This window comes from Dromiciops gliroides, chromosome 5, assembly GCF_019393635.1.
Source record: "Dromiciops gliroides isolate mDroGli1 chromosome 5, mDroGli1.pri, whole genome shotgun sequence".
Lineage (NCBI taxonomy): Eukaryota > Metazoa > Chordata > Mammalia > Microbiotheria > Microbiotheriidae > Dromiciops > Dromiciops gliroides.
This window is the reverse complement of record NC_057865.1, coordinates 188,398,397-188,423,977: the sequence shown is the minus strand read 5'-3', so window position 1 is coordinate 188,423,977 and position 25,581 is coordinate 188,398,397. Positions and strand designations below refer to the sequence as shown.

The following is a 25,581-nucleotide window of genomic DNA, read 5'->3' as shown; positions in this document are numbered from 1 at the left end:
GACAAGACTAGAACCCAAGGTCTTCCTGAAAATTTTATTGTTCAGGTCTTTCCACTAATAATCACAACTGATCATTCCAAGAAATCTAATATCTATCCAGCATAATTCAGCTCTGACAACCCCTTTCCTAAGTCCAAATTACAAATGATAGTCTATGGGATAGTTTCATATTTTATATATTTTGAGAATTGGAACAAGAGGGGGAAGCAGGAATTGCCCTGATACTTATAGAAATCACTCATACCTTTGTTCCAGTATTTATGAATTATACTTGTGGATGATATTATATTTTGCTCATATCTTATCCCTCATGCAATACCCTATTCTTAGCCCTTTTCATAATTCTTAACACAATAAACAAAGCATTCTTCTCAGGGTATTTATCTGGTACTTTCTCTATGGAATTTATCAATGACTCTCCACTGACAAGCCTTATCTCCTAAGTTGTACAAAGCCTCCAAAACATTCCTTCTATAGGATTTTCTTTATGGGAAAATATCTATCTACCATGACACATCAATCTTTAATTTTCTTTACTGGAATAAATCATTTCATAATCTCATTCCAGTTCTATTTTTTTCTGGATTGTATTAACTTCTATTCTTTTCTATTTTAATATTACTGTTTTTGTTTTCTCCAAGCTAATCACATATTTGATAGTCCAAAGATTCAGCAAAATCTTCCCCATGGCTGGAAATCCACATTCTTATATTGCTTCCTCACAGACTTAGCACAGGTCAAGAAAATGGGTCAACAAAGGCAAAGAGTTGATGTCCTGTAATAGAAATGACTCAGCTATCCCAATTAGAGTTTCTTTGGATTAGTGGGATTCCCTGTTATGTAAAAAGTCATAAAATAAATCATTAAATGCTTGAGTGATTTGAATGAGTCAATGAATGAGTCAATAAATGATACCTGGCTTCCAGCTGCATTGCCAAATATGATCCTAGGAAAGAGATCCTAGTCCTTTATTTGGTTTGGTCCTCAGGCTCATACCCAAGCTGAAAAAAAAGGCTTAAGTTTAAATATTCTCGGAGGAACTAGAGTTCTCTGAGAAGGACACCAGGTGTTGGAAAGCACCATCATTTTCCCCACAGAGAGGGTTTAATAGGCAAATGCTAAAACTTTAGCTACTACTATACACAAGTCAAAAGAAGAGTAAGGAGAAATAAGTAGGTGAAGGGGAGCTACTAGGGGAAACAAAGCTTAAAGGGTTCTTTGAAAGCAATATGTTATATGAAATTCTCTAGGCTACCAAGAATAGACTCCCTCCCTATATGTCATCTACTTGATACCCCACCTTTCTGGAATCCAGGTCAGCTATATAGTCATTAGATATCCCTATTATACAGTGATGTTACAGATTGGCAGCACCACTTGAAGTGCTGAAGAAAGAGCCCAACACTGGCAGTTTGGGACAGAGGCCATGGGAAAGGGCAGAGGAACCAGACCAAGACATCTTGATATCCATAGATGAGCTGAACTAGGAAATAAATGGTCCCTTTTCCTCCCCTCTTGCCCCCGTTCTCCATTCTTCTTCTTTAATGATCACAGGCCATTGGCCCTTTGCACATCCACATCTTCACAAACTGGGAGACGGAAGTAGTTGGAACGTTGGAGACGTCTTGGAGGAAGACCTGCTATCTGACGGCAAAGTTCATCTGGAAAAGAAGCAAAGAATAGGAGGTTGATAAATTACAAAAAAAGGATAAGGGCTTGTGTCCAAATGAAACAACAATAACAAAAACTCCAGCTTTTCTAATCTGGCTCCCAATCACAGCCCTAATGAATGAAGGATGGTCAAGCAACCAACAATTATTGATTAAAGTGCTGGCTATGTACAAAGCTCAAGATAGACACTTGCTTCAAGGAAACCCTAGAAACACTGGGATATGGAAGCCAAGAATTCCTATGTCCTATCTTCAGTTTCAAGTTGTTTTTTTGCAGGTGGTTTGCACAGAGCTAATGGGAGCATACAACAAGTTTTCTTCCTCAAAGTTCACTATGTCTCAGTGCAGAGAATAAGCAGCTGTTGAGTCAGATGAGGCCATGTCTGTGGTGCTCACTCTGCCCACAACCACCATGCAGAGCTACACACAGAGGAGGTGAGAGGTATCTTTGTTCACACAGTGAATGGTCTTGGGCAAGAGTGTACTGGGAAATATTTAACAATCAGCCCTCCGGAAATGCCCAACACACTGCACTATTAACATTTACTCCATCACTTTCTTAAATCTAGAGCCACAACAAAACAAATCAAGCCCTGATTTGTAGCCTTTGCCAGTTTCCAAAGTGTAAATGCTCACATTGGAAGACTGACACTCCAGTCTTTATAAAACCTCTCTACCGGGGGCAGCTAGGTGGCGCAGTGGATAGAGCACTGGCCCTGGAGTCAGGAGTACCTGAGTTCAAGTCCGGCTTCAGACACTTAACACTTACTAGCTGTGTGACTCTGGGCAAGTCACTTAACCCCAATTGCCTCACTAAAAAATAAAAATAAAAAAAATAAATAAAACCTCTCTACCCTTCACCCATGACATTCCACAGAACAAACAATTCCAAAGTGGGAGCCCAAGAGTCCCTTAGGTTCTATTCTCAGCTCTGTATCTGACTCACTGTCTAGTGGATTACAGACCCTGTCTGTGCCTCAGTTTCTTTATTTTTTTAAATGTTTTTCATTTTAGGTCTTTGACGTAGCTGCTCTCCAGTGAGATCTCCTGACCATAATGATATGTCTGCCCTCTTAACCTGGGAGTCCAGTAAATGCCCTTGAAAGGCTAGTGGTGCACAGAGGATTTAATAAATATTTGATGAATGGATGAAGATTAAGCCTATAAAATACACTATCTCAATCAGGAACCAGGGTGATCAGTCCCACCCATTAAGTCCTTAAATCTTTGTATGGAAGTTTTAAGCCAGGAAATGATGGTCCAAAACAGCATCTCCTCTTTTCCATTTAGTGAAACTGATAGATAAATCTAGTCTTTTCTCCACCACCTATTCCCCAGTTGCTTCTTGAATTTCACTATCTCTGAGTCAAATAGGGGGAAGGATCAAGAAAACATGAATAAAGCATTTATTTGTGGGTGTTTGTGTTTGTGCTTTCTTTCCTCTAGTTATTATTAGAGTAGAGAGACAGTAAGCTATAGAAGAAAGGCCACTGGACTTGTATTCATAAGACCTGGGTTCATATCCTTTATCTAACTGTGATTTGGGGAAAGCCAATTAATTTCTCTGAGCTGTAGTTTCCCCATCAGTAAAATAGAGATAGTAATATTTAAACTATGTAACCAATGATCTCTCTGAACATTTTAACACCCTGTAGAGGAGGCAGTGTGAATAGTGGATGGAGTCAGGAAAAGGGAGCCAAGATGGCGGAGAGAAGCCAGGAAGTTGCCTGTGTTTTCCCAAGTTTCTCTCAAAAACAACATTAAATTAAGCCTCTAAACAGATTCTGAAACTACTGAACCTACAAAAAGACAGAGAGACACAATCTTCCAACTTGAGATAATTTAGAAGACTTCAGAAAAGGTCGGTCTCACTTGGGCAAAAGGGGAGCACAACACAGCACAGAGGGGGTCTGGGCAAGTCAGCAGGAGGCTCTTGACCACAGAACAGCAACTGAGGACCCTTGGTCCTATCTCAGCTGGCTGGTTGCACAGCAGGCCAGTTGTGAGAACCACCAGCCCTGGCTGAGAGGCAAACTGCCAGCTAGAGAACCACACCCAGGACAGGCACAACTAGGCCAAGTCATCCCAGCACAGGGAGCAAGCCTAGGGCAGTAAGGAATCCACAAGCCACAGAGGCCACAGAGCAGAAAGCCAGTGACCAGACCCCTATCCCCCAGAACAAGAAGCTTACAACACTAGCCCATGTGCCTCAGGAGCAAACCTCAACTTTATAAGTCAAAAGATAAGCCACAATATGAGTAAGAAGCAGAAAAGAGCCCTTACCATTAAGAGCTTCTGTGTTGACAGAAAGAACCAAAACACAAATTCAGATGAGGACAAAACTCTCAAAATGCCTACATGTGAAACCTCAAGGGGGAAGATGAATTGGTCTCAAGACCAAAAAGCCTTCTTGGAAGAGTTCAAGAAGGATTTTAAAAATCAAATGAGAGGGGCAGCTAGGTGGCGTAGTGGATAGAGCATCGGCCCTAGAGTCAGGAGTACCTGAGTTCAAATTCAGCCTCAGACACTTAACACTTACTAGTTGTGTGACCTTGGGCAAGTCACTTAACCCCAATTGCCTCACTTAAAAAATATATATCAAATGAGAGGTAGAAGAAAAAAATGGCAAAAGAAATTAGAGAAATGAAAGTTACACAAGAAAATTATGAAAAAATAATCAACAGCTTGGAAAAGGAAGCACAAGAATTAACTGAAGAAAAAAATCCTTTAAAAATACAATTGGCGGGGCGGCTAGGTGGCGCAGTGGATAAAGCACCGGCCCTGGATTCAGGAGTTCCTGAGTTCAAATCCGGCCTCAGACACTTGACACTTAACTGGCTGTGTGACTCTGGGCAAGTCACTTAACCCCATTGCCCCATAAAAAAAAAAAAAAAGAAAAAATACAATTGGCAGGGGCAGCTAGATGACACAGTGGATAGAGCACCAGCCCCTGGAGTCAGGAGTACCTGAATTCAAATCCGGCCTCAGACACTTAACACTCACTAGCTGTGTGACCCTGGGCAAGTCACTTAACCCCAATTGCCTCACTAAAAAAACAAACAACAAAAAATAAAATTGGCAAAAAATAAAAATACAATTGGCCAGATGGGGGAAAAAATTGGTCAAATAGAAAAGGAAGTGCAAAAGCTTACTGTAGAAAACAATTCCTTAAAAATTAGAATTGGGCAGATGGAAGCTAATGACTCCATGAGACACCAGGAATCAGACAAACAGAATCAAAAAAATGAAAAAATAGAAGAAAATGTGAAATACCTCATCGGAAAGACAACTGGCCTGGAAAAATAGATCCAGGAGACATAATTTGAGAATTATTGGATGACCCGAAAGCCGTGATCAGAAAAAGAGTCTAGACACTATATTCCAGGAAATTATCAAGGAGAATTGCCCTGATATTGTAGAATCAGAGGATAAAATAGACATTGAAAGAATCCACCGATCACCTCCTTAAAGAGATCCCAAAAGGAAAACTCCAAGGAATATTGTGGCCAAATTCCAGAATTATCAGATGAAGGATAAAATACTGCAAGCAGCCAGAAAGAAACAATTTAAATATCATGGAACCACAGTCAGGATTGCACATGACTTGGCAGCTTCAACATTAAAGGATCAGAAGGCTTGGAATATGATATTCAGGAAGGCAAAAGGAAGATGCCTTGCAACCAAGAATCAACTACCCAGCAAAACTGATCATTCTCTTTCAGGGGAAAAGATAGATATAGGGGACTTTCAAGGTTTCCTGATGAAAAGACCAGAACTGAACAGAAAGTTTGATCTTCAAATACAAGACTCAAGAGAAGTATAAAAAGGTAAACAGGGAAAAAAGTTATTCAATAAGGTTAAACTGTTTACATCCCTACATGGGAAGATAATACTTATAACTCTTGAGAACTATATCTCTATTTGGGCAGATAGAAGGAGTATACATAGAGAGTATAGGTATAAATTGTCTTTGATGTGATGATATAAAGAAAATTAAAGAGTTAAAAAAAGGAGTATATGGGGAGAAGAGGAAAGGAGTTAATTACAGCACATGAAGAGGCACAACAAACTTATTACAATAGAGGAAAAGAAGGGAGAGGTGACCATTGTTTTAACCTCACTCTCATCAGATTTGGTTCAAAGACGGAATAAACTATACACTCACTTGGATAAAGAAATTTAGCTTACCCTTTAGGGAAGTAAAAGGGTAAGGGGAAAAGGGGGGGTGCTGACAGGAGGGAGGGCAGAAGCAGGGGAAGAAAGAGTAAAGAAAAGGGATGGGGCTGATAAAAGAGAGGGCAGATTGGGGGAGGCAGGGGTCAGAAGCAAAATGCTAGTGAGGAGGAATAGGGTGAAAGAAGAAAAATAAGTACGAACAAAAGGGAAAATAGAATGGAGGGGAATAGACAGTCAGTAATAATAACTGTGAATGTGAATTGGATGAACTCTGCCATAAAACAGAAGTGAATTGCAGAGTGGATTAAAAAACAGAATCCTACAATATGCTGTTTACAAGTAACACATTTGAAGCAGAGAGATACACACAGAGTAAAGGTAAAAGGCTGGAGCAGAATATATTATGCTTCAGCTGAAGTCAAAAAAGGATGGGTAGCAATCCTTATCTCAGACAAAGAAAAAGCAAAAATAGATCTAATTAAAAGCGATAAGGAAGGAAACTACATCTTACTAAAAGGTACCATATAGACAATGAAGTAATATCAATACTAAACATATATTCACCAAGTGGTATACCATCCATATTCTTAGAGGAGAAGTTAAATGAGGTACAAGAGGAAATAGACAGAAAAACTATACTAGTGGGGGATCTTAGCCTTCCATTCTCATAACTAGATAAATCTAACAACATAATAAATAAGAAAGAAGTTAAGGAGGTGAATAGAATTTTAGAAAAATTAGATATGATAGACTTGGTAGAAAATTGAATGCGTATAGAAAGGAATATACCTTTTTCTCAGTGGTACATGGCATATACACAAAAATTGACCATGTACTAGGATACAAAAACCTCACAGTCAAATATAGAAAGGTAGAAATAGTAAATGCATCCTTTTCAGATCATGATGCAATAAAAATTATATGTAATAAAGAACCATGGAAAGACAGACCAAAAATTAATTGGAAACTAAATAATCTCATTCTAAAGAATGAGTAGGTCAAACAACAAATCATAGAAACAATCAATAACTTCATCCAAGAGAATGACAGCAATGAGACAATATGCCAAAGCTTACGGGATGCAGCCAAAGCAGTTTGTAGGGGAAATTGTATTTCTCCAAATGCTTACATGAATAAAATAGAGAAAGAGGAGATCAATGAATTGGGAATGCAACTAAAAAACCTAGAAAAAGAACAATTTAAAAATCTCCAATTAAATACTAAATTAGAAATTCTGAAAATCAAAGGAGAGATTAATAAAATGGAGTCCGAAAGAACTGACACATACTAGCTCTAAGACCTGGAACAAGTCCTTTAACTTCTAAGGCTACAAGAAACTAAGTGTATAACTTACTGATAAGTTGTCTATTTGCATGGGTATAAGGAGGTCCCCAAATAGATGATGAAATAGTTTTCAACTAAAGAAAGCACTGAATAAACTTTGAAAGAACTAGGGTATTAGCCCTTTCTCTATTTCCCATTTGAGGAAATAGAGGAAATAAAATGTTTGCCCCAAGAGCATGGTGATGAATCAGGTTCCCCAATTGTAACAAAGCAGAAGGTGGAGAAGAGAGCAATGTGATCTGAGAGACTGAATCCAGACTCAGGGAATATTTTGGCCATCATATTTCACCAGAAAGATGGTATCAAAACTGCAAAATTTTCCAGCCTGGTCTAAGAAAGTGGAGATTCAATGCCCTTTCTTCAGAGGCATGATCACTGGAGGATGAGGAGAAAGAGAAAGGACTATCATCTGAATCTCCTTTTTCCTGTTTAAGGAACAAGGGACATCAGGCCAAGAAAAGATTTGTTGGACAAATGCCTCTGTCATAGAAGTCTTCATGCCCTTGGGAACTTAACATAAATATTTAGGACTAATATAATAATAATAATAACAACAACTAACATTTATATAGCGCTTAACTATGTCCCAGGCACTGTGCTAGGCATTTTGCAACTATTATCTCATTTGAACCTCACAACAACCTTGGGAGGTAGATGCTATTATTATCCCCATTTTACAGATGAGGAAACCAAAGTAGACAGAGGTTAAGTGACTTACCCAGAGTCACACAGCCAGTAAGTGTCTGAGGCTGAATTTGAACTCAGGTTTTCCTGATTCCAGGCCCAGAGCTCTATTCACTAGACCACTATAGCACTCCTACTAATGATTCTATGATTTTAATTTTTTTTCACTTCTTTAAAATAAAAAACTTTCTTAAGTTACATTGTGAACTAAATGTTTACAAGTTTACAAGTTCAATATATTAGGAAATGCCATGCACACATGGTCCCACATTTCCTGAATGGACACTGTCTCATGAGTGAAAAAATTCTCCTAAGTATACTTGGACCCTTTGTGTCATATGAGTTTCTGAAAGAAGGATAACAGAAATGTAAGTTAGTACTCTTCTCTTTAGCAGTATTCTGCTTCAGGAAACCTATCTTAATGGGTTTTAATAAAGAACCTGTGCTTCCTACAAAAAGTCCAAGGGTTGAAGGAGAGGGTAAGGTCCTTCTATTACCTTTCATAACCTCATGTTCTTTACAGATGAGCCTGGAGCAGATTTCTTTGTTGATGATGTACATCCTGCGGACACTGTCGACATGCAGAAAAAACAAAATCAGTAAAGGAAAAAGACAAAGATATTGATTAAGGGAAAGAACAGGACCAGGCTTACCTCATAGTGTGTGGTTCCTTCCAAGCCTTAGCTCCCACTCCCACCTGCTTTGTTCTGCTCACACCCAACCCCATTCCCCACATGCAAACATGCAAGCCTTGGATTTCCCAGAGCTATTCTGCTTCTGTTTGGGAGATGCAATGAAGTCCCCATTCACTGAGCAAACGCCTTCATTAGCAGTCAAACTCACAAGCTGTTCTAGAGATTCTCCCTATGCTCTCCTTTACCTGGTATTATGTCTTTGGCTTCACTCTTATCCCACCAGATAACCCATTTCCACCAGGAATCTCCTTCTTAACCAAAGTGCCTCTTGTCTACTCAGTCTTGTCATGTTCAGAATTAGTTAGCTAAGGCTAAGATTCAAGATTCTTGCTGTTTCCTTAAGGTTAAAAAAAAAATCTCTAGGATTCCCAGTGCCCGGGAGATGCTTAGACTATCCCAGAAAACTAATCCTGAGGGTTCTGGGCTCCCTTACTTGACGATGCATAGTTGATGGATACACTGTTTCACCGGCCGATGCACTGAGTACAGACGTGTACAGGGAAACTGCTCCTCCCGGCACTCTGCAATAGGAGAGCCCAAACACAAAAGGGGGGCTTCAGAAAAGAGGCACAGCCAAGAAATTAGGTAAACAGTCTGGACAGAGGGAAAACTCAGACAGAATGGTCTGCACTATATTTTCTTTGGAGATGAAGGGGAAGAGTCGGTGTTTGTTTACCTATCTTCCTGCCTCAAATTAAAGAGATTACAGTCCTTTACGGGCCCCTTTTCCTATGGGTGTCTCAGTATCCCATGTTATAGCAGTCCCTGTCTTTTCCTCTGAACTGTGAAAGAGTAAATAACACTGAGTGATGCCTTTATATATCTACCCATCTATCTATCTATCTTTCTTTCTCTTTCTTTCTTTCTTTCTTCTGCTTTCTTTTTTTCTTTCTATTCATTCTACTATTAGGCAGGAAAACATTTTCCATCTCTACTGAGCACCGAGCAAGAAAAAACTCACTAAACTAAAGCTTAAGAAGCAGGAATTCTCCTACCTTAAAGACTCTAGAGTTTTTCAGATGGGAAACTAAATTCTCAAGTGCAAAATAGCCAAAATTTTTATAGATTATTAGTGGAGGACTGAAAAAGCAAAAGGATTTTTTGTTTCTTTTGGTTTGGGGTTTTTTATTTGTTTGGTTTTTGGTCTATGGATCAGGGGCATGGATATTAATGGAAATCCCTAGTCCTGATTTTTATTTGATGACATTCAACTCTCGAAATAACAAATTACTCACCACTTAAGGAAATCAAATGCTCTAGGAAAAGGGGTTATCAACCAGGGATATGAGAAGTTTTTCAAACGGTAAAGGAAATATTTATTTGACTATGTTCTGATAAATATTTCACGACTTTATGATACTAAAAAATGTTATATACCAAATGAAATTTTTATGAAAAAATCATCTTTTTTATTTCTTATATGCATATAAGTGATTAATTCTAGAATTTATTTCCTTTCATTTTAAAGAATGGGTATGGTGAAAGGGTTTTCTCAAAGACAAGAAGTATAAGCACCAAAAGAGGTTGGGAACCTCAACTCTAGGAAAATAGGAGAGAAGGGGAATTTCAAGATTGTCAAGCTGTTTTTCCCCTAAAATGATCTAAAGAAGAGGAAGGGGGGAGGCAGAAAAGAACATAAAAATCAGGAACACTGAAAGTTTCAAAATTATAGAACCTCAGGCTTGGAAGGGACCTTAAAGTACATCTAGTCCAACCCATGTCTAAACACATATCCCTTCTATATCATACTCAATAAATAGTTATTCAACCTTTTCTTAAAGACCTTCAGTGAAGGGGAAACCAAAACTTCTCTCAGACAACCCATTCCACCTTTCAAAAGCTCTAATTGTTAGGAAAAGTGTTCTTACATCATCAAGTTAAATTTGCCTCTTTGCTGTTTCTACCCATTACCACTGGTTCTTACCTCTGGGGTTAAACAAAATAAGTGAATTTTTTTTCCTAAATGAGAACCTTTCAAATATTACAAAAGCTCTTATGCCACATACTTTCTTCCCCTCTCCAGGCTAATCATTATCAGTTTCTTCAACTCATTCTTTTTTTTTTTTTTTGGTGAGGCAATTGGGGTTAAGTGACTTGCCCAAGGTCACACAGCTAGTAAGTGTTAAGTGTCTGAGGCCGGATTTAAACTCAGGTCCTCCTGACTCCAGGGCCGGTGCTCTATCCACTGCGCCACCTAGCTGCCCCCACAACTCATTCTTATATATCATAATCTTGAAACCCTTCACCATCCAAATCATCCTCCAAGTGGAGCCTGACTGGCAGACTTCTTTGCACATTGAGATTGAATGATTAGTGGCTACCCTTTGGGTCTGACCACTGAACTATTTCCAAATCCCCCTGATTATCCTACATCTACCCTACATCTCTCCATTTTGTCAATGAGAATAGTATAAGTGGTTTAACAAATTCTTTTCAAGGCTATGTAAACTATAGCTATAGTATTATTCTGCCTGATACTCAAAAGATCTATCAATTAGTTTATATAGAAACTTCTAATTAGAAAATCTCCTTTGCCTTCATAATCCCAGGAAGTTACTAAACACACATAGAGATAGCAAAGACTTGGTATTAAGTGTCAGAAGTGGAATTTGAATCCAGATTTTCATGACTCCAAGTCTTTCACTCTATCCACTATTATTATGCTTTCTGTGCCAGTGAAGCATTCCTGTCCAAAAAAGGAAATTAAGTTAATATGATATGACTTATTCTTGATGAAACCATACTAGTTTTGTGATCACTATTTCTTTTCTAGATGTTTCCTATCTTTTTGGTAATTCATTCTAGATTTTTTCCAAGAATCAAGGTCAAGATTACTGGCCTATAATTTACAGATTCCATTCTCTTGCCTTCTTTGAAATTTAGACAACACTTTCCATTTTCCAAACTAATGGAATGACCTCTGTCTTCCTCTATAATATTCTCAAAGACCACTGAAAAACAGCCCAGTGATGATATCCACCAATTATTCAAAAATACTCTCAGATAGAATTCATCTATTACTAGTAACTTGAATTGAGAAGACTAGGTACTTCTCAATCTCTCACTAATTATCTTAGTTATCCATTCTCTGTAAGCAGTTTTTTTCTGCTCTGTCCAGTCCAAATATCATTCTCCTTGTCAGAGAAAACAAAAGCAAAATAATAAATAAGCATCTTCCCCATTTTATCACATTGTATTCACATAAAATAGAAATCTTATCCCTTCTTTAATCCTCTTCTTTTTTCTGATTGAAAAAAAATAGGCAGTTAGGTGGCACGGTGGATAGAACACTAACCCTGGAGTCAGAAGAATCTGAGTTCAAATCCAGCGTCAGATACTTGACACTTACTATCTGTGTGACCCTGGGCAAGTCACTTAACCTCAATTGCCTCAAAAAAAAAAAAACCCACACACAAAACATAAAACACACAAAAAAAATGGTTCCAATCTTTACTTTTCTGGACAGTTTTAGCTCTTTCTGAGGCTTAAAAGTCCTGACAATGGTCTTAGAGAATGTTTTGCGGGGCAGCTAGGTGGCGTAGTGGATAGAGCACCGGTCCTGGAGTCAGGAGGATCTGAGTTCAAATCCGGCCTCAGACACTTAACACTTACTAGCTGTGTGACTCTGGGCAAGTCACTTAACCCCAATTGCCTCACTAAAAAAAAATGATAGAGAGAGAGGGAATGTTTTGCATTAATGTTCCTTTACTTTCCCTTGCTTCATCTCTTGTACATTTCTAAAAATTCAAGTTGATCAATGAGTTCCCTGGGAATTAATATAAATCTTTAGGTTACTAGGTAACACAAACAATAGTATCTACATTTTACAGATAAGGGAACTCAGGCTCAGAAAAGTTCCATGATTTATCTAGGAACATATAGCTAGTCATTTTATTTTTTTTGCAAGGCAATGAGGGTTAAGTGACTTACCCAGGGTCACACAGCTAGTAAGTGTCAGGTGTCTGAGGCTGGATTTGAACGAAAGTACTCTGAATCCAGGGCCAGTGCTTTATCCACTGTGCCACCTAGCTGCCCCCACCCCCAGTAATATACTTTGACAACAATATCCCTACAATTTCTGCTTCTTTAGATCTTCACCTAAATGTTTTCCCTGATATTGTTCTCCCCCACCCAAGGATTTCTTTGTATGAATCTATCCTCTTAATATATAATGGCAGGGCAGCTAGGTGGCGCAATGGATAGAGCACCGGCCCTGGATTCAGGAGGACCTGAGTTCACATCCAGCCTCAGACACTTGACACTTACTAGCTGTGTGACCCCGGGCAAGTCACTTAACCTCAATTGCCTCACCCAAAAAATAGATATGTATATAAAATAGATATGTATATAAAAATATATATGTATATAAATACATACACACACACACACATATATATATAAAATGGCGAAGCAGCTAGGTGGCACAGTAGATCCTGGCCCTGGATTCAGGAGGACCTGAGTTCAAATCCAACCTCATACACTTAATTAACACTTACTAGCTGTGTGACCCTGGGCAAGTCACTTAACCCCAATTGCCTCACCCAAAAAATATATATGTATATAAATACATATATTATATATAATGGCATTCTGTGCCTATCCTTTTTCCTTATTCTATTTCTTAAATATGGTATACTCTTCCAGAGCCATATCCCAGTAACAGATTTCATGCCACCCAGTATCAGCAATACTTCTGAGGTCATAACTGCCTCCTTGTTACTATGAACTCTCTAGCTCATTGTGCTCATTATTCCACACTTGATGCATTTGTGTATAGACTCCAGAGGCCTTGCTTTTATTTCACATGCCCTAGAGGAAGTTGATTAAGGAAAGAACTAAAAACAAGAAGGTAGAATTTTTACCCAAGAGTAAGGAGACAAGAAACAACAGCTGCAAAGGAAGGGAAGAAAAGTACCAGAGAAAAGCATGCAGGATGCAATCATACCTGCAGTGGTGTTTTTGTCACTGGAGATGGCTAAAAAACAGAAAGTTTTAGTTGGTTACTATTATTTTCTGATATCATCTACTCTGCCAGTGCTGTGTGGGTGGGAGTAAGGGTGGAGGCGGGGGAATCTGATATCATTCAGTTTTTCAGTTGTAAAATGACTACTTTAAAGACTACTCATGAGTCATGGGATAGAATGAATCCCAACAGGATGAGATGGAAAAATCTGAATCTATCCTCCCTCTTCCTGTCCTGGGACTTAGGAAGTATCATGTATTGCTAGTATCTTGGAACGATTAACTAGAAGCTCGAACATAATAAAGCAAAGGTCCTAGTGTCCAGAAAGTCTTTTATCTAGGAATTGCATGTAGAGCACAAAAAAAAAAAAAGATGAAATCTTGGTAGAATTGTGTATCTTCACAAGAATATGATTCTTTCCTATTAGACTTGTAGAGTTTGGCTTTGTGGGATATGTCTTTTTTTTTTTTTTTTAGGCAATGGGGGTTAAGTGACTTGCCCACGGTCACACAGCTAGTAAGTGTCAAGTGTCTGAGGCCGGATTTGAACTCAGGTACTCCTGAATCCAGGGCCGGTGCTTTAACCACTGCGCCATCTAGCTGCCCCCCTGTGGGATATGTCTTAAGAGACAATATTGCCATTTTCCTGCCACCATTTGCCTTGGGCTAGAGGTAGGCAAAATATGAGTTTGGGGCCTCGGGAAGGATAGAGCAAAAAAAAAAAAAAATCCATAATTGATTAGAGATCAGGGTTCCAACAAGAGATACCTAGAAGGGACATCACTGGAAGAGTTACTAAGTAGTATACTTGGGAGAATCCTACTTCTGGGAGTTAACTAGAATAATCACAATGTGGGAAAAGGATATAGAAATCTCTAATTCTCCATTTGAACACTGGTTTTCTGTATTAACCTTTTTATCAACCAAGCTAGAATGAGATCTTGGTCAAGGGGGAAAACCCTTGCTGATAGATTTAATCCAGAGTAGGTGTAGTTAAAGAAGGTATCTACTTGAACAATAAATACATCTATTTTGGTCCCTCTCCCTTCACACTTCTGGGGAAGTCCCTGGGTTTCCAAAGCCAAACTTACCCTGATCATCTATGGAAGGCACAACATCAACAAGAACTGCAAAGAAAAAACAAAAGTGTGTATGTCTGAGGCTGGGCATGGGGGTGGGGAAGGAAATAGCTTGGAGTGATCTGGCAGAGGGAAAAGAGGGATGATAGGGTTAAGGAAGTTGTCTGAGAAAATAAGGCTAGATTTAGGGGTTAGGTAAAAATTAAACTAGCTGTGTATACTCACTAAAGAGAAGTCTCACTTACTGATAGAACTGTTCCAAGTAATATCTGTTTTTCAATTTAGCTATCAAACTAAAAAAAGAGTTTACTCTTACTCATGGGCTAAAAGTAAAACCCTCCCCTCCTTATCTCTCATTTTGAGTTTGTGGCATTCCATTACCCTCCCTTCTGTCATGCAGAAAAGACCATAGAATAATAGTTTAGAACTGAAAACGATCTTAGAGGTTATATTATCTAAGCCTTTTAAATTTCCAAATGAGAAACCTGAGCCCCAAGGAGCCCAAGTAGTAAGTAATGGGAGTAAAAGATTATTCTCAGGATAGATATAACAAACGTGAATTCCATATCATCTCTAAGGTGCCAGATTAGAACTCACCTGTGTCATCTGTTGGGGGATCATTCACAACCAGATCTGAAATATTCCAAATCAGATTAATATACAGGGACAGGAGAGGGGAAATTCTGAGAAAGAAAATAGGCAGGCAAAATAAAGAATGTCTAAAGAAAGGGCTAAAGAATTAGGGAGAAAGAAATAGGATCTTAAAGGCAATTATAAAGTAAATCCTGGGAGGATAGGCTGATATTTGGGAGGATTGAGAACCTACATGGAATGGAAAGAATAATCAGAATAAAGCTTGACTTCATCATCTGACAAAGAGGTTTTACATGTATTTAAAATTTCTAATACTCTCTGCTTTCATTTTTTTCTTTCACAGAATTCAGCTCCAGTTCTACTCCTAATGCAACATTGGGAGAAGGAAACTTACTAGGATCATCTGTAAATGTCTCTTGAGTTGTCTCATCTGGAATAAAGACAAAGGAAGAATTTTTTAAAAATCATTCCTCCAAGTGTTCCAAAATTCTCCTCTCCCCACCTCTGCCCTCAATCCACCCTGAGTCCTTTCCCCTGATGACCTAAACTTTGACCCCTACATGTTGTTATTACCATTTCCTCTCTTGAGACTTCAGAAGACAAGAGATCATGAGAACTCATCTAATCTCCCTTATGGAATGGTGGGAATCACCAAGATAATGTTTAGAGAATGCTTTATGTTTTTCATGGGGGGGGGGGTGGAGGGGGAAGCTTAGGAAAAGTCCAAATGTCGTTATTTTCACTTCAACAAGACATTCAACAAACTGTTTGCAAATTGTGGGGGAAGTTCATGAGGAAGATAAAGATATTCAAATAACTTTAATACAATGTAAAAGGAGGGACCTTAGGGGGGAAGAATAATTTCTATTTTGGACATATTGAGTTTAAGATGTCTCCTAGACAACCAGTTAGAGATGTCTGAAAGACATATGTAGATGCAAAATTGGAGGTCAGCAGAGTTTGAGGAAGGATAGGTAGATTTGAGAATGGTCAACATAAATCCATGAGAGCTGATGAGATCCCCAAAAAAGGTTGAATAGAGGGAGAAGAAAAAAGGGGCCAGGACAGAACCCTGTGGGATACCTACAGTAAGTAATAGAACATGATCTGGATGATGGTCCGGGAAGAGAGACTAAGAAAGAGCAGTCAGATGGGTAAGAGGAGAACAGGGGATAATGATGTCCTAAAAACCTAGAGGGAAGAGTGTATCAAGAAAGAGGAGGGTTAGATCACTCATTTGAGAAATTTAGCAGTGAAGTAAAACAGAGAAAGACGGAGGGATTAAGAAGACCAGAGATTGTTTTTAGACTGATGTTTAAGAAATAGTGGATATGAAGAGATTCATAATATATGAGACAGAGTGACAGTTAAAGAAAGGTCCTGGAGGAAGCTGAAGGGAATAGAATAAGAACACAGATAGAGGGATTTAGCTTTTTTCAAGGATAGGGCTACTTTATCTTCTGTGATCAAAAAAGAATGGATGGGGGCAGCTAGGTGGCACAGTGGATATAGAGCACTGACCCTGTAGTCAGGAGGACCTGAGTTCAAATCCAACCTCAGACACGTGACACTAGCTGTGTGACCTTGGGCAAATCATTTAATCCTCATTGTCCAATCAAAAATAAAAATAAAAAAACAAAAACAAAAAAGAGTTGATAATGATGCTGAGAAGTTTTGAGGACTGGAGAAAGGAGTTAAAACAGCTTATTGAATAGCCTCAATCATCTCAGTGAGTCAGGAATCCACCTCATTTGTTCTAAGTGTAAGGGATAGGGAGTGGGTACAATTTGAGGGTGAAAGGAGAAATGAGAGACAATAAATCAATCAATAAATATTTATTAATCATCTACTATGATTCAGGTACCTGGGATGCAGAGATAGAAATGAAAATCACTGTCCTTGGGGCATCTAATTAGCACAGTGGATAGAGTACTGGACCTGGAGCTAGGTAGACCTGAGTTCAAATTTGGCCTCAGACATGTACTAGCTGTGTGACCCTGGCCAAGTCACTTAACCCCGATTGCCTCTCCAAAAAAGTCACCGTCCTTAAGAAACATAAGTTCTGGGGGCAGCTAGGTGGTATAGAGGATAAAGCACCGGCCCTGAATTCAGGAGTACCTGAGTTCGAATCTGGCCTCAGACATTTGACACTTAACTACCTGTGTGACCCTGGGCAAGTCACTTAACCCCCATTGCCCCGCAAAAAAAAAAAAAAAAAAGGAAACATAAGTTCTACTTGGTAAAACAGATAAACATGATAGAAAATATATACAAAATAAATACAAGATAATTTAAGGGGATAAAAACTAGCAGCTGTGGGGATCTTGTAAGTTCTTCTGTAGGAGGTGGCACTTGAGTTCAGCCTTGAAAAGAAACTAAAAATTACAAGAGGCAAAGATGAAGAGAGTACATTCCAGGCATAAGGGACAGCCTGTGCAAAGGAAGAGTGGAAAGAGATGGACTGCTAAGTGTGGGGGACAGCAAATGGGTCAGCTTGTCTGTTATGCAGAATAGATGGAAGAGTTTTACCTTCATAATACATCTGAAAAAGAGGAAGCCAAAGCAGATAATTAAGGGTTTAAATGTCAAAGAGAGGAATTTGTATTTGATCTGAAAGGCTAGAGAGAAACTAGAGATTCTCAAGCAGGGAAAAGACATAGTCAGACCTGTGCTTTAGGAATATCAGATTGGCAGTTGTATGGATGATGAATTAAGAAGGGAGATACTGGAGGCAGAGGGTTGGATTGTGAAGTTGTTGCGATAGTCCAGATGAATTGTGATGAGAACCTGAAAAGGGAAGCTGCTGTGTCAGTGCTGAGCAGGGAAGTGATACAACAAAGGTTGTGAAGGTAGAATCAATAAAAGTTGGTAGCTGATTGGTTGGGTTAAGCTTAGGGAGAATGAAGAGTGAAAGATGCCTCACTCAGGTTAGGAACTTACAGAAGTAGAAACCATCCTGGAGGTGGATTGGGGGCAAGTATTCCATTCTGAACTCCCTGGAGCCATGAGTATTTACTTTCATCATTTTGAGCTTTGCTATTTACACTTACGTCTCCTTCCACTTTTCACCTCGTTCTCAGAGAATTTTAGTCAAATCGACACTACTGTTGCCTCTGGAAAGGGCAAGTCAATGAGCACTCACTATCCCTGAATTCCCCAAACCAAATACCCTTCCTTAGCCACTAATCCGTTAATAGATATTGTGTACCACTATTCTCCCTGAAGATAGGGATTGTTTCACTTTAGTATTGTTTCCCCAGCACTTGGCACAGTGCTAGGCACAGAGTACACCGTAAATAAGTACTTTTTCATTCATTCATTCGTTCATTCCTTCGTTCATTCCTTCGTTCATTCATTTGTTCATTGTAGTTATGACTTTTTTATTTTATTTTATTTTGCAGGGCAATGAGGGTTAAGTGACTTGCCCAGGGTCACACAGCTAGTAAGTGTCAAGTGTCATGTCAGATTTGAACTCAGGTCCTCCTGAATACAAGGCCAGTTTTATCCACTGTGCCACCTAGCTGTCCTATTGTAGTTATTAACAAAGGGGAATTTGAGGATCTGTTTTGGATATGTTTGGATATCTGAAATTTGGAGAACAACAATTATTGTGGGAAATAAGATGGATAATTATAATGGATAATAAGAATGGATAAGTACAAATACAGTAGAATTGTTGATCAGTAGTGAAGGCTGTAGTAAGGTTATATTCCACAAATTAGTTGTAAAAAGTGAAATCAATGTTTTAGCTTTCTTTAGTGACATTCAATAGCCTTAGAGTAGGAACAGAAATAAGATGTTGGGAATAAATCAAAGATGGGAACTTCAAAAGATAAGGGTTTCTAAAACAGCAGCTAATAAAACATTAAAGTGGCAGACAACACAGTCAAGATTAGCTCTGTAGGCAAATTAATACAAGGCATGGGAGATGGATAATAAAATAGGGATAAGTCAAGAAATAGATGAATAGTTTTAATTCAAATTAGAATGGGAGAGGTGGGACAGCTAGGTGGCACAATGGATAAAGCACCAGCCCTGGATTCAGGAGGACCTGAGTTCAAACTAAGCCTCAGACACTTGACACCTACTAGCTGTGTGACCCTGGACAAGTCACTTAACCCCAATTGCCTCACCAAAAAAAAAAAAAAATGGGAGAGGTGACGTGATAAAAGAACAGAATTTTAAAGTCATTTCTTTAATGGTGGTATAGTTATGATGTAATGAAGTGGTGTTGTTAGAGATGGTATCTAAGATTTGCCCATTATGGTTGTGTGGTTCCATAGCAGGTGACTGGAGTGGAGGTGACCAGTTGTGTGGTCAGGTTGTCACAGGAGATGTGAGTAAGAATAAAAAAGTCCCTGGGGGGCAGCTAGGTGGTGCAGTGGATAAAGTACCGGCCCTGGATTCAGGAGGACCTGAGTTCAAATCCGGCCTCAGACACTTGACACTTACTAGCTGTGTGACCTTGGGGAAGTCACTTAACCCCCATTGCCCCGCAAAAAAACAAAAAACAAAACAAAACAAAAAAAACATAATAGATAGCTGATAGTAACACTGCTTTATATATCTGATAGATTCTATTAAATGAAAAATCCTTATGCTGACATCCTTGTTCTTTTGATATACAACATTGGATTGAATGTGAATTTGAATGTTGTGTGAAGATGTATATTCAAATCTCAGCTTTGTTAATAACTGCTGTATAACATTGGGCAAATCAGTTAACTGATCTCTGAGCCTCAGTTTACTCACTTGCAAATTAAGGCAGTTCAACCATATAATCACCTAAGCCTATATAGTTTCAACTCTAAATCACATAGATTTGCTACATATAGTTTACTAAAGGTTCTCTTGACTCTTTCTTGGTGACTGTTCTCAGAGTATTAGTGGTAGTGACAGAGGAAAAGCCTTGTTGTTGCTTAAAAGGGCTTATCTGTCACAGACTGTGGAGCTGAACTTGTAAAAGGAAATATAAAGTAAAAATGGGACAGGTCCTAAGGTGGTTTCTTTTAGTAGAAGCAAACAAAAAACCTGTCTGAAGTTGCAAACAGTATTCTCTCCTGCTACAAATTTCTCCTCCTTAAAAACTGAAGCAATTTTGGCATTGGGACAAACTTGTGAAAATAAAATTCATTTTCCATCAAAATGAGAACATTCTGGGGCAGCTACATGGCACAGTGGATAGAGCACCAGCCCTGGAGTCAGGAGTACCTGAGTTCAAATCAGGCCTCAGACACTTAACATTTACTAGCTGTGTGACCCTGGGCAAGTCACTTAACCCCAATTGCCTCACTTAAAAAAAAAAATGAGAACATTCTGATCCCTCCATCCAGGAATAATCTTTTCCCACCACCCAAATCTCCTGTGCCACTCTGATTTCTTTGTGTGCTCAATCAGATTTTAAGTTGTATTATAGTTATTTGTGTACATTTCACCCTCATCACTTGTCTATAAGCATTTAGAGGTGATGAACTATGTTATACTTCATCTTTGTATCACTAGTACCTAAATGTATTTAATGTTGATAGAATTGTTTTTACTTGAGTCCATAACATAGCCAATGTTGCCCACTAGGTGTCAGCAAATTCACACCATTTAACTGCCTTTTGCAAGCCCTTTGACTCCATGTGTTTACTCCTGATTCAACTGATCATAACCCGATAGGACATAGGAGAGTTGTGGGAAAAGATATGGGAAATAAAAATAAAATACTGAAGAGGGAGCCATGAATTTTCCCTAACTATTGCTAAAGTTGCAGAAGGAAATATACTTATACTGGGATCCAGTCCAATCCAATTCAATCCAATCCAACAAGTATTTGTCTATTAAACCCTCACTATGTCCAAGACAAGAAGCAGAGTGGTATAGATAGAAAGTTGGCAAGGAGTCAGTGATTCAAGTCTTGCCTCAAACAAAAACCAGCTGGAAGCTCTTTAAAACTATAATTTATAGGGGACAACTAGTTGGCACAGCAGATAGAGCACCAGCTCTGGAGTCAAGGAGGACCTGAGTTCAAATCTGACCTCAGACACTTGACATTTATTAGCTGTGTGACCCTGGGCAAGCCACTTAACCCCACTCACCTCACAAAAAAACAAAAAAGCTTTTTTAAAAAAAACACTATAATTTATAGATGAGTCGTTAATCTGCACTGTGTAAAGAACATTTCCACACCAGAAGTTCCCTACACCTATGAAATTATGTGTAGTACCAAAAAAAAAAAAATAGTACCAAGGCACTGGGGACACAAATACAGGGCAAAAGGAGGTAAAAAGTAACCAGAATGGGGGCAGCTAGGTGACGCAGTGGATAAAGCACCAGCCCTAGATTCAGGAGGACCTGAGTTCAAATCCGGACTCAGACACTTGACACTTACTAGCTGTGTGACCTTGGGCAAGTCGCTTAACCCCCATTGCTCTGCCAAAAAAAAAAATAATAATAACTGGACTAAAGTTCATTCTATGAGAATCACTAATGGCCCAGTGAATCTTAGGGCTATTTAGGATATAATCAAAGTTATAGATCACTGAGATATAGACTTATTCCACAAAGATATAGTTCACTCACAAAAACAGAAGCATGGATCAGATGGAGTTCAGAGAAATTGTGAAAGTTCTCAATTCAAACTTAGCAACAGACACAGTGTGTAGTTTCTGGCATAACTCCATGACTCTCAATACTTGAATTTACCTATTCTCTTTTATCAGTTCTCTCTTTTTCTTTTTTTTTTTTTTAGTGAGTGTTTAGTTAAGTGACTTGCCCAAGGTCACACAGCTAGTAAGTGTTAAGTGTCTGAGGCCGCATTTGAACTCTGGTCCTCCTGACTCCAGGGCCAGTGCTCTATCCACTGCGCCACCTAGCTGCCCCCCCCCTTTTTTTTTTTTTTAGTTATCAGTTCTCAAAGAGGACAAGAAAGACAAATAACTGCCTAAAAATACAACATCCAAGTTTTTCAAAATCTTCTCTGCCAAAGACCCACTTTTCAGTATACAATCTCTTGGGCACTTTTTCCTTATCTTTTTAATTCTGACTGTCACACTGGGAATATACATCTTCCTGCCTCTGTGAAGAACTTAAGAAGAGTTCTTAAGTCACACAAATGGAAACTTATTTTCTTTATTGTTTGTTTGTTTTCTTTTTACTGTGGTCTGATTTGCTGTTGACTAATAGATTTGTACTTAGTAAATCAAAGGAGTTAAATATTGTCATTAACAACAACAAAGGGATCCTTTCCCCATTTTTTCTCTGGACCCCTGAACTATTTGTTGGATCAGAGAATGAGGAAAGCATAACAAATTGTAGAATGCTCTAAGTATTTTGGGACTTTGGGAAAGTCACCTGACCTCTCTATTTCTCAGTTTCCTCACCTGTTAGAGTAGATGACTTCTAACTTCTTCCGGCAGTATATGAAGGATCTTACTTCATAAATATGTTGTGGGTCCTAAGGGGATGCAGAGGGAGGAGTGGGAAAAGGAGGAGGAATTGACCAGTGTTTCCTTTACCAAATCTAAAGAAGAGAAATTGAAGACCTGGCCATGTTTCCATATGCACTACCACTTACTTCGCTGTTAGACCAAAGAAAAGCTTTCTTTTTGAAAAAATAAAATTCTATTGATATATTTTGGTTTTATGTCAACTACATTTCTCAATATGTTCCAGAGTACTCCCAGTGTATTTTTCCTCCTTAGAAAGCTATCTCTTATATAAAGATTTTTTTTAAAAAAAGAAAAAAGTTCAGCAAAACTAACCAACACATTGAAAAAGTTGACATTACTGCAGCATTCCACACTTATAGTCCCCTTACTTCCTCAAATAGAGAAGAAGATGCCTCTGAGAAAACTTTCTACTCTATCTCTGTGGCTCAATTTTTCCATCTGTTAAATTCATGTAACAACCCAATGGTTTCTGTCTGAAATAGTTGGCCAGCAAGTTTTTCTTGGAAAATCAGTCAATCAGCAAGTTTTTATTAAGTTCATTTTATATGTCAGGCACTGTGCTAGGCACTGGGGAGATAACACCAAAGAATGAAATAATGCTTACTTGCAAGGAGTTTACATGCATAGGCAATGTTAGAGAAATGGATCAAAGAGATGTTTCTGAGAAAAGGGTCTTCAGATACATGAAAGAACAAGAGAAGTCATGGTAGAGAAATGAGATTATAAGAGCTAAGGGACATTTTAGTGTCTAAGGAATTCTCTCTCCCACTACTCACCAATATACTTGGTACGATCTGTTGAACTCTTACCAACCCACTCCATCATTTCCAAACAGAATCCAGAACAAGATGGGACACTTACCTCCTCTCTGACCATTAACCCCTAGTCGAATCCAATCTACAAGAGAAAGAAAGGATTTAGATCATCGCACCAATGACATTAAGTTCCTTCCCTCTTAATGATCTGTCAGGTGACAATGGGGACAAGATTGTTCCTTAACTTACTGTACTGAAGAATTTACACTCATAGAAATTCTTCCTTAGTATGCTTGATCTGGCAGAGAAGAAAGGAAACTAACCCGTTTTACAAATCTGAGGTCCACTCCCAGTTGTTCATCTCTGCATTGATTTCCTATGAAAAGCTTTTCCTTCTGCATCTATAATGTGCACATGTACTGTACGGATATATGTATGGGTTTATGAGTATGTATGTTTATTTCAAGAAGAGTTGTATTTTGTAATATGTACATTTGTGCTTTGTGTCTATGCTCCTTGCTCTTAAATGTCTGTATGTCTATATAAATATGGATTTCTGTACTTATGTGTATGTGTTTATATCAGCCTTCTAGCTTTATTTCCTTCAGTGTACATAAATCTGAGTGGGTGTTTTCCCTTGGTTTATGTAAGTTTGTTTATTTGTCCTAATAACACTATATAGAGCCTTCAGTGGACTTTTTCACTAGCCTAGGGCCATGTCTATTCACATTCCTCATTTTCCCTTCCAGACTTAACATTTTATTGCTCCTCTAGCTAGGAGTGGTGCTGATTTTTATACCAGGCCCTGATAATACTACCCCCTACACACAACACATACATACACACACACACACACACACACACACACACACACACACACACACACAAGCTTTGGAAATAGACACCTTAGAGAGAATATGAAAAAAGGGAATGACTTACCAGGGGGCATGAAGAGTGCAATGAAGCACAACAGAAGCTTGGGTCCCAAAGGCAGCATGTCTGTGGGGGGAGAGAAAGTGGTGATGGAGGAGAGGATAATAATAGAGGAGAGAAAAGGGAGAGTAGAAAAATGAAGGCAATAGCAGCATCTAATTCTGGAACAGGATATTCTGGGGTCCCTGCCTCTTTTACTGTCTGGTCTCTTCTCATATACTGTGTCTCATTTTGTCCTTAAAATCCTACTTTTTCTTTCATCTTCACCTTATTTTATCTACCTCTTTGGGTTTTTTTTTTAATTCTTGTTTCTCCTATATCCATCTTTTGCTTACTATTCTTTGTTCTTTTCAACCTTTCCTTTTTTTCCAGAAAGTAAGAGGGCTTTCAGTACACCCATCAGTCCATACTTGCTCCCTTCACTTGGCCCATCTTGCACAGCTTCCTCCACTCTTTGTCATCCAGTTCTCGATTTCTTCAGTCTGTCTCCCTTCCTCTGCTTCTTTTGGTGTCTCTTCCTCTCTTGGACCTTGGATAATGCCACAAAACTTGCCATCCCACCACTTGAAACTTCGTGATCCCCACCACCCCTATTCTCTCTCCCTTTTCAGGGCCCCAGACAGCAGGACAACTCACTAGGTTCAGTGATCTGTCTTTTCCTACCGTCTCCTTTAGCAGTTGAGTGTGTCTTTACCCTTTTTCAGTCGGGTCCCCCCCTTTGGCTGGGGAATAGGACGAGCAGGGCCACTCCCCAGGAAGCATTCCAAGTTTGGCTGTGTCTGAAAGAATGAAGTAGAGAGGGAGGAGAAAGGGAAGAGAGGGGGAAAAAAAGAGAGAGAAGAGGCAGGATGGAGTGTCATAATGAGTATGGAATGAGAAAAGGGGAGGGAGGGAAAAGGGGAGCTTACACTCTCAATGCAAAGGTTAGGACCATAATGATTCCACTCTCTGGTGTAGGGCCCAACCTAGTAATGAATCCTGAGCACATATGGGTCATTCACAGACTCCCGCCCAATCCTTCCTTTTGTCCATGCATCGTTCTTATCTGATTAGTTCTCCCTCACTCTTTAAACTATTTGATCACATTGAATAAATAAAATCTAGTATATCTCTCTGTGTTCCTTTAAAAAAAAAAAACCTCGCCCATCTTTCTGTGCTCTTTGTCTCTTCTGTTATACCTCCCTCTTGCCGTAGCCACCCCTCTCTTCTTTCATTCCCTTTCTTTTTATCTTCCTCAGTCTCTTGCTTCCTTC

At 38.9% G+C, this 25,581-nt stretch overlaps 1 protein-coding gene across 2 annotated transcripts; it reads right to left on the bottom strand.

Moving 5' to 3' along the window:
* Positions 1–266: 266 nt before the first annotated feature.
* Positions 267–25,581, bottom strand: MFAP5 (microfibril associated protein 5). Of its 2 annotated transcripts, XM_043968034.1 has the most exons (11): positions 25,507–25,581; positions 25,023–25,107; positions 24,335–24,394; positions 23,502–23,537; positions 15,599–15,634; positions 15,208–15,243; positions 14,623–14,658; positions 13,515–13,544; positions 9,003–9,090; positions 8,372–8,445; positions 267–1,661 (listed from the first exon to the last, which is right to left on the bottom strand). In XM_043968034.1, the coding sequence occupies exons 1-11, from the start codon at positions 25,540–25,542 to the stop codon at positions 1,549–1,551; spliced, it is 630 nt and encodes a 209-aa protein (XP_043823969.1). In that variant the 5' UTR covers positions 25,543–25,581; the 3' UTR covers positions 267–1,548. The 2 variants fall into 2 exon arrangements, with proteins under 2 accessions (XP_043823969.1, XP_043823970.1); XM_043968035.1 differs by lacking the exon at positions 25,507–25,581 and having other exon boundaries at positions 24,965–25,049.